The 12,682-nt window shown below is 47.2% G+C and overlaps 1 protein-coding gene across 1 annotated transcript; it reads right to left on the reverse strand.

Moving 5' to 3' along the window:
- Positions 1-4,490: 4,490 nt before the first annotated feature.
- On the reverse strand, positions 4,491-11,148 carry LOC102038089 (alpha 1,4-galactosyltransferase (P blood group)). Its single transcript, XM_031064250.1, has 2 exons — positions 11,060-11,148; positions 4,491-5,237 (listed from the first exon to the last, which is right to left on the reverse strand). Exon 2 carries the CDS (start codon positions 5,199-5,201, stop codon positions 4,491-4,493), a length of 711 nt encoding a protein of 236 aa, XP_030920110.1. The 5' UTR covers positions 5,202-5,237; positions 11,060-11,148.
- Positions 11,149-12,682: the final 1,534 nt, after the last annotated feature.

A 12,682-nucleotide genomic window follows, 5' to 3' on the forward strand; every position in this document is an offset into this window, starting at 1 on the left:
TGCTCCCTCATATGCCAGGGACCTCAGGGAAGGACTCTGCCAAATTCAGGTGTCCCTCCTTCTGTGACAGTTCCCCCTTGATCCTGTGATCCAGGGAGGCTCACCTTCCCTTGCATGAGACTTGCTGGCACATTCATAAAATCCCTCCCTTATCAGTACAGCCACTAAATTGAGGGTCTGCTGCAGTTCCTCCTCAGCTGCCTGAAACAAATTTTGCTCTGTAGTGTCCCAGACCTCTCTCCTCTCCCCAAATCCTTCCATGCACGGCAGCACCATGGATGGACTCACGACAACTCTCGTCCCAGCACAGGGACTCCACAACCACTCTGGGCTACCTGATCCAGTGTTTCACCACCCTTCCTTTCATTCTAACTTGCCACACTTGAAGGTGTGCCCAGTGTGTCTCCTGCCATCTCTGCATTGAACAGAGGAGAGTCTCACTTGTGTCCTGCACCCACTCACCCACCTTCAGCCAGGTGTTTCACACCCTGAACACAGAGCCCAGCCTGCTCTAGTCCAAGACAAGTCAGCAGAGCTCTCCCAGCCTCTCCTCACGCGCCGTGTGCTGCAGTCCCCTTCTCACCTTGGTGGCCCTTTGCCGGATTTGCTCCAGTACGGACGGGCCTCCCTCATCCTGGGATTCCAGAACCAGCCCTCCAGGTGTGTCCCACCAGTGCTGAGTGGTGGGCAAGGATTTGCATTAGGGGTAGATGGATGACCCCACATCATTGACTGCCGGCAACCTCAGTGCCATCTTCAACTTACCAGGGGTCAGCTGGAATCCGACCCAGCAGACAGGAGACAATCCAGGAGGTTCCTGGAGCACGTGGAGGAGAACTTGCTGACACAGGTGGCAGGCCAGCCCACCAGGGGAGGTGTCCCAGGGCATCTGCTGTTTGAGGAGCAAACAGAGGAGCGCTGGGGGGAGGTGAGGTTGCCTGAGGCCATCTTGGGTACAGTGACCATGACACGATTTGATTTCGGTTCTTGGTGAAGGGAGGCAAGAAGGAGGAAGGGGGTCAGCAAAACTACTACCTGGATTTGTGGAGGACAGGCTTTGGTCTGTTCGGACCATGGGTTGAGAGAATCCCTTGGGAGGCAGTCCTGAGGGGCCAGGGAGCCCAGGAAGGTGGAAGTTCCTCAGGAAGAAGGTCATAGAGGTGGAGAAGGAGCTCATTGCAATGTGCTGGGAGCTGGTTCAGGGAAGGTTAGCTTGGATGAACAGCAAGCTTCCACTGGGACTCAGGGAAGAACAGAGAGTTAGCAGCTCTGGAAGAAGGGTCAGGCAACTCAGGAAGACTACAAGGATGTCAGGAAGTTAATCAGAGAGAAGAACCAGAAAGGTAAAAGTCCAGCTAGAAGTCAATCTGGCCACCAGCATAAGAGTTAAGAAAGAAATGCTTTTCCAAATGCATTAATAACAAAAAGAGGCCAAGGAGATTCTCCATCCTTTATTGCACGCTGGGGTGGGAAGATCACATAACCTCCCGGGATGAGGAAAAGGCGGAGGTACTCAATGCATTCTTGACCTCAGCCTTTAACCAAAAGCCCAGTTAGCCTCTGCATATCCAGCCCCCTGAGCCAGAAGACAGAAACAGGGAGCAGAACAACGTCCCCACTGCAGGAGGAAGTTGTCAGTGAGCTGCTGTGCTGCCCAGACATGCACAAGTCTAGGCAGATGCCATCCTTCTGCTGGGAGCTGGTGAAGTGGCCCACAAAGCGCCACTCTCCATCGTTTATCAGCAGTCTCGGTGAACTGGAGAGCTCCTGGGTGACTGGAGGTTGTCCAGTGTGACACCGCTCTAGGAGAAGGCTTAGAAGGACACCTGGGGGAACCAGAGGCCAGTCAGCCTGACCTCGGTGCCTGGGAAGGGTATGGACCGGATTACCTGGAGTGCAATGACAGCCTGTGTGCTGCACCACTGGGGCATCAGGCCCAGCCAGCACAAGTTCAGGCAGGTTCTGCTTGACTGACCCAACCTCCTTCTATGAACAGCCAATGGATGGGGAAAGGCTGTGGATGTTGTGTACCTGGGCCTTCTAAAGCCTTTGACCACTGCTCCCACAGCGCTCTCCTGGAGAGCATTGTCCTTGCAGCCCATGCATTTAACAGGTTCCCTGTGGCTGGGAATAAAGTGCCTGGATGGCTGGGCCCAGAGAGTGGTGGTGGAATTAATCCATCTGGCAGTTGGTCACTGGTGCTGTGCCCCAGGGCCCACTGTCAGAGCCAGTCCCCTTTCATATCCTTGAGGCCAAACAAGATCTGAAGTGCCAGGTCCTGCCCCTGGGTCACAACAGGCTGGGCAGAGTGGCTGGGAAGAGCCCAGCAGGAAAGGGCCTGGGCCTGCTGGCCCACAGTGCATGCCCAGGTGGGCGAGAAGGCCAATGGCTGCTGGGCTGGGCCAGCAATGGTGTGGCCAGCAGGAGCAGGGCAGTGACTGTCCCCCTGCTGTGGGCACTGGGGAGGCCTGACCCCAAGGGCTGTGTCCAGTTCTGGGCCTGGCACTGCAAGATGGACACTGAGGGGCCGGAGCGTGTCCAGAGGGGGGAACGGAGCTGGACAAGGGGCTGGAGCACAAGCCTGATGAGGAGCGGCTGAGGGAGCTGGGGGTGTTTAACCTGGAGGAAAAGGAGGCTCAGGGGAGCTCTAGTGCTCTCCACACCTCCCTGACAGGAGGGTGCAGCCAGCTGGGGGCCAGGCTCTGCTCCCAGGGAACAAGGGACAGGACAAGATGAGGTAGCCTCAAATTGTGCCAGGAGAGGTTTAGATTGGATATTATGAAAAATCTCTTCAGGGTGATCAGGCATCGGACCAGCTGCCCAAGGAAGTGGTGGAGTCACCATCCCTGGAAGTGTTCAAAAAACATGCAGATGTGGCACTTGGAGTCATGGTATAGTTGCGAACACAGCAGAGCTGGGTTAGGGTTGGAGTCCAGGGTCTTAGATGTCTTTTCCAAGCTTAATAATTCTATGATCAAAATCATTTTCATGTTTTCCTCACATGGATTTATACAAACACACATAAGGGATAACCACACCTCTAAGCTGGGAAGCAACTTCCATGTTTGATCTTGGATGTATCAAATCATCTCTCACTTATGCATGGGAACTACAGGTAGCAATTGATTTTCCTTAATTTTCCCCTCCTTGTCCTGAGTTTCAGGCAGGATGTAGTAAAAAGATGGTGCAGGGAGGTGCCATGTCCAGGCAGAATGGGCTGAGTGAAGGACACAGTTCCACCTGCCCTCTGAAATTCCTTGCCTTGCATCACGACCTCCACGTTATCCAAACGCCGGTGTTCTCGTGGCTGATTTTAGATCCACTCCGAGAAACTGTCTTCCTAGGAAGCTGAATAAAGAGGCACAGTGTCCCTGCCAACTAGCACTGCTGTAGGTCCGCTTCCACGTGGGGTCACATGCGAACATTTCTATGCCCAATAACCTTGTTAGCTCCCTTAATGTCATTCATAATGCAAATGAGACAGCGAGCGAATGGCCAGAGGCCCAGAGTGACTAAAGCTCAGCATCCAGAAAGTCTTACATTGCCTCTAGCTCTAAACTAACTTCCCTCCATAACAAGCACCATAAACTTGGCTATCAAAGCTACACATGCCCAGTCTTTGTTGTACAACAGGCAGCGATTTGTATCACTGGCTTCTATTTTTAGCATATTAATTAACTACTGCAACTGGTGAGGCAAGTGTCTCCAACTGGAGAGTGTGGCACCATTGTCTGAAGTCATCACCTCATCTCGAGCTATTGAAAATCATGGCAGTGACCCTCCTGCTGATATGAATTTAACCTGACATGCCCACAAAGGAATGGGGGGTGGTGCACCAATTTTGTGCACATGGTTCTCCACATCACCCTGGACCCTATTAGTGTGGAAAGAGCTCATTGAAAGAAAAGAAGCCACATTGTGCTGGGCCACCTAGAGGGTTGAATAGAAAAGGCTGAGGAAAAGAGCAGGCAGCGCAATAAAGGCCATAATTAACATATTTCCATATTCAAGCAAAGCAATAACTACGTGAAATGTTTGTCAAGGTGCAATGAAAGCATAAATATTAAGTACCGTATCTGAGGGGATGCAGAACCGCCCCCCCCCACTCTCTTAGATTCCACTGAGAAATTCAAAACAAGCTTTTTACATGTTATTTTCAATTATAAAGAAAACCGAATCTCTGCTTCTACCATGACAATAATACAAGCCTTGCCATCCTCACTCGGTTTTCACCCAGGTAAAACTGTCCTCCCTCCAAATTAGGTCAAAAATTTGCCCTGAGATTAACGAAAAATTTTAAAAAAGAAAAAAAAAAAGTGGGGCGCACAGAGAGAGAACCTAAAAATGTGAGCTGAAACATATTAATTTATTGCAAATTCTTGTAGGAGACGATGAAACCTGAACTACAGGGGAAATTTTATAAAAACCACTTCTTACTGGGCACATGGAATTTTATAAACAGCACTTCTCCCTGGACATCTGAAGGAAGGCTATGGGCTAAATCCTTCTAGCTCCATGAATTTGTGCTTAGCCTTAAAGGACAGAAAGGCTCCATTCAGTTCATCATCGTCCTGAACGCCGAGGGCATTGGTGAGGTTCTGTAAGTTCTTAAGCACAATGAAGTCTGTATCCAGGTAGATGCCACCAAATTTCCACATGAGGACAATTCTGCAGGCATCAGAGAGGACAGCTAAAAAATGAGGCTCCCAGTGGCGCAGAGGCCATAAGTACCACCTTTTCAGAGGTGTTCCAGAAAAGAGCTCTGTCAAGTCCAGGGGCCGGATTTCCACGTTGGGGAAGCAGCTGAGCAAGGAGAAAGCCCAGTGCTTGGGCAAGGAGGCGTTTCCTTTGGCCAAGCCTTTCATGAGCACCACAACTCTTGACATGGGGTGTGTCCTGGCCGCTGACTCCACAGAGCACGAGAAGAGGTAACTTGGGGCAGTTTGCTCTGAGGTCTCCACAAAAAACACATTTCCTGTGGAAGGGGAGGGCCCACCAGCAATGTCGAGGGGAGAAGGCACATAGTGAGCACAGCTGATCTCAGCAGACAAGCTGTGGGTGGGGCCGCTGCTCTTTGGGTCCCAGTAGAGCTTGTGGTAGGCAAGGGATACGAACACAAAGATGAGGATAAACAGGGCACAGGGCTTGTGGCTCAGCACCACCCTGGTCAGCTTTAGGAGGCAGCTGGGCATCCTGAGCATTCTCTCTCCAGCCGGAGCCTGCTCTCCCGAGACAGCCTGAAGGGAAGGAAAGAAAACAACCTGACAGACGAGGCAGCAGAGTATGAGCCTTCCTTCACAAGTGTGTATGTCCCACCTTCATAGCAGTGCACAACAAACTCTGGGAACACCATTAGAGAACTCATCTGTCAGGGTTTAGAACTTCCAGTCATTCTGAACATGAGACACCTATGCAAACAAAACGCGAAGAGGACAGATAACTCAGGTCGCAGAGTTGTGTTTGTCATTTCTCCCTTGATCACTGGGCCTGGCTCACATATGGAGCTCCCCCTGTGGCCAGAAAATGGCTTCTTAGAAGCACTGGGTGGTATCCTAAGACAGGGCACGGGACTTTGGGGACAGAGGAGAGGCAGCCATTACACAAATGATCAGCTCTGGATCCCCAGAAAGTTTTCTCCTCCCGCACAGAAATGCCACTATATGCTGCCAGTGCTACAGGCAGCCAAAGCCAGCCCACCCTGCCTTATACAGACCCCTTTACATTCTCCACCCTCCACACACCAGAGCTGGGTTAACCCTGTAAATCATTTTTAGAACAGTCAAAGACAAAAATGCACCGACTTGGTGGGGCAGAGCCGGTGCTGTAGAGAAGGCACGAAACTCACCTGTGCTTTCAAGATACCGCAGAATTCCCTACTCAGCTTAAAGGATGTTTAAAAAATTAAAGTTTGTAAGGATGACTGCTAATCTATAGTCACTTGCTTTTTATGAAAATGAACAGTGAGTACATGGAGAAAAAAAGGGGAGGATGTGACATCATTCATCCGTAATGAGTAGCTGATACAAAGGTCACAAAGATGCACCATGAACAAACAAGGTAGTTAAAAAGTAATTAGAAAGAAAAAGGGTGGAAACTGAAACCTCACTCTTGCTACACGTTGAGCTTTAGACTGCTGGGAAAATGGCTTGATCTGTTTTCTCCTCCTTTGCTAAGAATTCCCAGTGCTCAGGCTGCTGCTGGAGCTGCCACAATAACTGAGCTGAGCCTTCCACAGAGCTGCCTGCTCCCACCCCAAGCCCTAGGTACAGGATACCCCCTTGCAAACACACTCTTTTAACCAAATACTTTACTCATTCATTAGGGGGTGCTCCCTCATATGCCAGGGACCTCAGGGAAGGACTCTGCCAAATTCAGGTGTCCCTCCTTCTGTGACAGTTCCCCCTTGATCCTGTGATCCAGGGAGGCTCACCTTCCCTTGCATGAGACTTGCTGGCACAATCATAAAATCCCTCCCTTATGAGTACAGCCACTAAATTGAGGGTCTGCTGCAGTTCCTCGTCAGCTGCCTGAAACAAATTTTGCTCTGTAGTGTCCCAGACCTCTCTCCTCTCCCCAAATCCTTCCATGCACGGCAGCACCATGGATGGACTCACGACAACTCTCGTCCCAGCACAGGGACTCCACAACCACTCTGGGCTACCTGATCCAGTGTTTCACCACCCTTCCTTTCATTCTAACTTGCCACACTTGAAGGTGTGCCCAGTGTGCCTCCTGCCATCTCTGCATTGAACAGAGGAGAGTCTCACTTGTGTCCTGCACCCACTCACCCACCTTCAGCCAGGTGTTTCACACCCTGAACACAGAGCCCAGCCTGCTCTAGTCCAAGACAAGTCAGCAGAGCTCTCCCAGCCTCTCCTCACGCGCCGTGTGCTGCAGTCCCCTTCTCACCTTGGTGGCCCTTTGCCAGATTTTCTCCAGTACGGACGGGCCTCCCTTATCCTGGGATTCCAGAACCAGCCCTCCAGGTGTGTCCCACCAGTGCTGAGTGGTGGGCAAGGATCACTCCCCATGACCTTGCAGGCCATGCTCCACAGGCAGTGAGGACATCTCCTGGCTCCTGGTCAGCTTGGTGGTCCAGGGGACGACCAGACCCTTTTCTGCCCAGGTGCTTTCCATCAAAATGCTGCCTATAATTTTCATGGCCTTGCTTATCAAATTGAAAAGCCAAGTTAACCAATACAGGTTTTGAAATATGTGAACAAAAATGTGTCCAAACAAAAATTGCAAAATGCAAAGAGACATCTCCCTGCACAATGTAAACTCTGATATAAGAAAATCATCAAGGATCCCTTGTTCTAAGTACAAAAGGGATAAAATAAAGGAAACAGACACAGGGCTGCCACCACAGATTATGTTGTAACTTCACCATGCAAAGAGTGCCACCAGTCTGCTGGTGATGGATCTGCACATGCTCATGCCTACTTTTAGTCCACCCTGCCCTGAGGAAAGTGATTTCCTTTCCTGTATGACTAACAGTGCTTCACTGATATTTCCTTGGTAGCAAAATCACAGACAGCAAAAAAGAAAAAGATGGTACAACATGCATTGTGCATGAAGCCAACTTACACGAAGCCAAAAAAGCATCACGTATTCCTGTAATCCTTAACTTTTCAAATTGTAACAGCAGATATTCAGAAGTCCCTGAAACCTGGCAAATCATTCCTAATAAGAAAACAACTTCATTACTGAGTGATATTCTTATAAACCATCATATGATCTACATAACAGTTGAAGTAGACGAATTCTTCCATAACAAATGGAAGAAATGAACTGTAAAAATTAAGGGCATGCATTTGTGATGTCAGAGAACAAAATGTTACATTCTCACTTTGCACTGAAAGCAATTAGGATTGTTTTTACATAATTACGTTAGAACTGTGTAATTCTCAGAGTATGAGTTCTGCAGAAGTTTTCAAAATCTCCAGGCCTAAATCTTTCTATACCAAGTAAAACCAAGTGTTTTAGCCAGAGGTGATTGGCTGATTACAGGAAAACTACAGTTGTCCATATTGCAGAAGTGCAAGTGTTGTTTCAAAAACAGAGTATAAATGGAGGATCTTAATAAGGACTTTGCTATTGTTTCTCATCTGGGATTTAATTGATACAGCTTATACCTAGGTAGTTAGGAGATTTAGCCTATGAAGATGGATAGGCCTGCAAACTAACAGAAAATTACAAGGAAAGAGGGTGTAAAGAGATGATCTAACTAGTAGCAAATGCATGTATATCTATAGTTACATAATATACTATTAACTAAAATGAATTTGAAGTGTAATTCTTTGTTGTACCTCAGAACATGCAGAGAAACTGGTTAGAGATGGTTTTGCATCTTGGGCAAGATGCTTTTGCATCTTGGGCAAGATGCTTTGGTTGATCCCAACATTTTCAAGCAATAGCTAAGCCCTCTTGTAGCCATGTCAACTGTCATTCCTGCAGTTCTGGGCACTAAAAATATCCTTCTGGACTTAAGGAAAGTACTGCTGGGGTAGCAAAGCAGAGAGTGGCAGCTCCTGCAGCAAGGGACCCTGCACTGGAGGAGTCTAGCCTGGGGCTGGCTGGAGGATCTGCTATAGATCAGCCAGAATTTGTCATGAACATCCAGTCTTCATGGGCTAAATGAAAGTACACTGTGGTATAGCTTCACTTCTTTCTTTGTTTTATTACTGCTTGTTCTTGTGTATTTTTGTCAAGACTTCAACTACTTTATAGGATTAAACTATAAAAGCTATGTTTAAATGTAGATCTAGCACAAACACAGCAACACAGCTTTGGTTAGCCTTGAAAAAAGTGTTTGTGCCAGCCCCTGTTGTCTTCAGGGGAATGAACCAAATACCCTTGTGATTAGTGATGTCCTTTCAAGCAAATGTGTGGACATAGGAACTGCAAAACACCTGAGGGAGTGTTTGTAAATTTACTACAAATTCAGTAGCAAAAAACAGAGAGGAGGGATAAAGGTCCAGCAAGCCTTTGCATACCTAGATAGCTGCTAAGAGTCTGGAACAATAAATATCATCCATCACAAGCAGCCTGATAGAAGTATTTTGGGGACCCACCAGAAAACAGCTGAAGATCTCAATTTTCTCCAGATTTACATTAATAATGAGGGTAGAAGAGGTGAGATTTGGCAATAACAGCATTCAGTAAGTAACTGATCAGGCTGCTAGACATGGAAACACAGAGTGATGCCCAACAGGGATGCATCCTCCAGCAAATTCCCCTAGTATTTAGGGGAATTAGTTTTTAGCATTTTACCAACAGCTTTAGAGCTCCTCCTCCTGAACCCAGAGAGGACGGCAGACCAAGCACGTGTGAATGTTTGAGGTAAGAGGAGAGCAAATCTTGTAAATGTAGTATATTAGACCAAGAAAACACTGCAGCTGAAGGCAGAGGACATTTAAGGCACCTGTCTCTTAAATGCATCTTCTGTATTTATCATGACTTCACCTTTCCAGAATGAACCCTGCAATATCCAATTCTCTTAGAGTGGGTTTAGAACAATGTTTTCTCCTGAAATGAAAGAAAGAAGTGTACACACCCTCTTGTATAGCTGTAATGAGATGCTGGATAGACACTCTGTGGGATAAGATGCATTAAAAGCAAGCCAGAGCAAAGAGTCAGAGAATGAGATTAGCAACTTTCTACCAAAAAAAAACCAAAAACAACCAAACAACCAGATTGTGGGAAGAAATGACATGGCAGTTTTGATAGCTGATGATTCCCAGATCACTGTACACAAAGCAGCACAGATATGATGGCATCTCACTGAAGCTGTCCAGAAAAAGTATTTACAGGCTCTGTTATTTGCAACAGAGAGTATCAATGATGTACCTAGGCAAAGGCCACAGACAGAAAATCAGATAGCCAGACATGGCAACATCATTCCATTTCAATCAGCCTCCCTGAATACAAGAAGCAGTGGCCCAAGATGAAGGGAAAATGGTCAGTACATTTAGACAGTCAGAAATTTGCAGGATCAGGTTTGTTAAGCAGGACCTGCCTCTGATGAACATGTGCTGGCTGGGCCTGGCCCCCTGGCTGGTCATGCTCAGTATGATCTGTTCCACAGCCTCCCTTGGCTCGAGGTCAGGCTCACGGGCTTGTGGCTCTCCAGATCCTCCTTTCAGCCTTCTTGTAGATCAATGTCACACTGGCTAACCCTCAGCCTTCTGGGACTTCCCCAGCTGAACAGGGTTGCCAGTAAATGATGGAGAGCAGCTCCGTGAGCTTGTCCCTCAGTTCCCTTGAGTGGATCCCACCTGGCCCCACAGATTGTGCAATTTTAAGTGGAACAGCAGGTCACTGTTTCCTCCTGGATTACAGGGGTGTTATCCTGTCCCTATCTCCCAGCTCATGGGGCCTGCCACCCCAATAATAACTAGTCTTTCAGTTAAAGACCAAAGCAAAGAAAGCATCAAGTACCTCAGCCTTTTCCTCATGCTTGGGGGCAATGTAATAAAGGATGGAGAGTCACATATAATCCCCTCACATGTAATAAAGGATGGAGAGTCTCCTTGGCTCTCTGTTATTAATGCATTTGGGAAAAAAAAAATGTGCTATCTGTTGTGGCATATGCCAAATTAAATTCTAGCTGGGCCTTTGGCCTTTCTGACTTTCTCTCTGCATAACCTAATGACACCCTTGTAATCTTCCTGAATCACTTGTTCCTTCTTCCAAGCTGGTAAATATATTTTTATCCCCTTGAGTTCAATCAAAAGCTCCCTGTTCATCCAGGCCAGTTTTCTCCCTTGCTGTCTTATGGCACATTGGGCTGGCCTGCTCCTGTGCCTTTCAGATGTTGTTCTTGGAGAATGTCCAGTGTCCCTCAGGACTGCCTCCCAAGGGACTGCCTCAACCCTGAGCAGGCCAAAGTCTGGAAATCCAAGGTAGAAGTTTTGTGACTCCATTCCATACTTCTTCAAGAATTGAAAACTCTCATTTCAAGACCACTATGCCCAAGACAGACTCCAACCACCACATCTCCCACCAGCCCTTCTCTGTTCACAAACAGCAGGGCCCCGCATCCCCAAGTTCCTCTTACCTGTTGCCAGATGCAGAAATTAATTCTGGGTTGTTTCAAAGTGATCCCTGAACTCCTTTCCAATCTCCTTCCCTACCGACCTTCTGCCCCTCTAGTAGGCTTCATGTTCCTTCTGCAACTGGAAAAAATATTAATAATATTGGTAGCTTTACTATCTCTTGGAAATTGTTTTCAAACAATGTTTTCTATAGTCTCATGGTGTTGCCATATTTAACTTGCCAGACTTCATGTGCCTACTCATTTTCCCTCTGGTGATAGGTGGCATTTTGAAGAGTGCTTTATACTTCTTGTACCTCTGCCAGCATATTACAGGATGCTGTTTGGCTTCATCATTATACACAAATTTAAATGTCAAGATCTCAACTTGGGCTGTAATGGCAGGGTGCAGCTGAGTGACTTCCTTCTACAGTTCTCTCTTCTGGACTCTGCCTGTTCATCTGATTTCCAGGAATGGTTATAAAGCAAAAGGCAGAGACCACAAGCCAAGTGAAGAAAGGAATGGTTACCATCACTTGAGAGAGACAACCCTGAAGTATCTATAAAAGAATAAAGGGGTGATAGTCATAAATGGCATATCCAAACAGAGCATGGGGAGAGATTTTCTTCCCCTCTTCTCTCCTGCTGAGGACACACCAGCCCTAGGCAGAACTCAGTCCCCAGCATGTATCACATTAAGACAGGTAATGGCACTTTCTCACAATAATCTGCTTTGCACTATAGCCTTCCAAGACTGCACATTTTGGGAGGAGGGAGATAAAACAAAGAGGAGAATACAAAGGGGGAAAAGAGCCCTATGGAGCATTACTCCTTACTGTGTGTCCTGGATGCCCTCAACACAAGAGCTCCTGGCACAAGAAAGCTCTCACCACAGAGAAAATAATCATCCTTCAGTCACTGCCCAGGAAACCAGATCCAGAAATACCTTCCTGGTCCTTCCATGCTCCTCTTCTGCTGCACTGGCCAGTTCTGCATCTCCAGCCGCACCCCTGGCTTCCCCCTTGAGATACAGCACCCATGTCCCAGCTAACCTTCATGAGCCCAAGGACGGCAGTCATGGCATGAAATAAGCTGTATAAACACACAGTTTCTTTGAAGGGCACCATCATCAGTGTGGCAATGCTTTTCTCAGAATTGCCTGGCTCTTAATAAAGTTAAAAACCCAGAACAATTTCACAAGGAATATATTCTTTGAAGAAAGAGATAAAAAAGTTGTCTGAAAGATGCAGAACATGTCTCCTCTGCTTTAATTCCTGTCTGTCTTTTGGTAAAAGTTTGCATAATTTAAAAGAAATAAAATCAATACAATTCAACAGTAAAAACAGAAGTTCTGTCAGACAAATGAGAAATGTGCATAATGTAATGGAGAACTATATTATGCCTCCTAAAGAAAGCTATAGGTCAGCTTGATAACAGAATTTTCCATTTCAGATTAATCATTCTTCAGTTGAAAACAAGACAAAAACACTCTGCTGAATTTTTTTTCTCTCTCATTTTCTTTCCCCCTACATTGAATAAAAGCCTTATTGTTCTATGAATTTCCCAAGACACCTTCAGCTTCTCAGACTGGCCACTTTGGAATGCTTCTACACTACCTGACACATCACCTGGCCAGCAGCCCAGGGA

Source organism: Geospiza fortis, unplaced genomic scaffold, assembly GCF_000277835.1.
Source record: "Geospiza fortis unplaced genomic scaffold, GeoFor_1.0 scaffold242, whole genome shotgun sequence".
NCBI lineage: Eukaryota > Metazoa > Chordata > Aves > Passeriformes > Thraupidae > Geospiza > Geospiza fortis.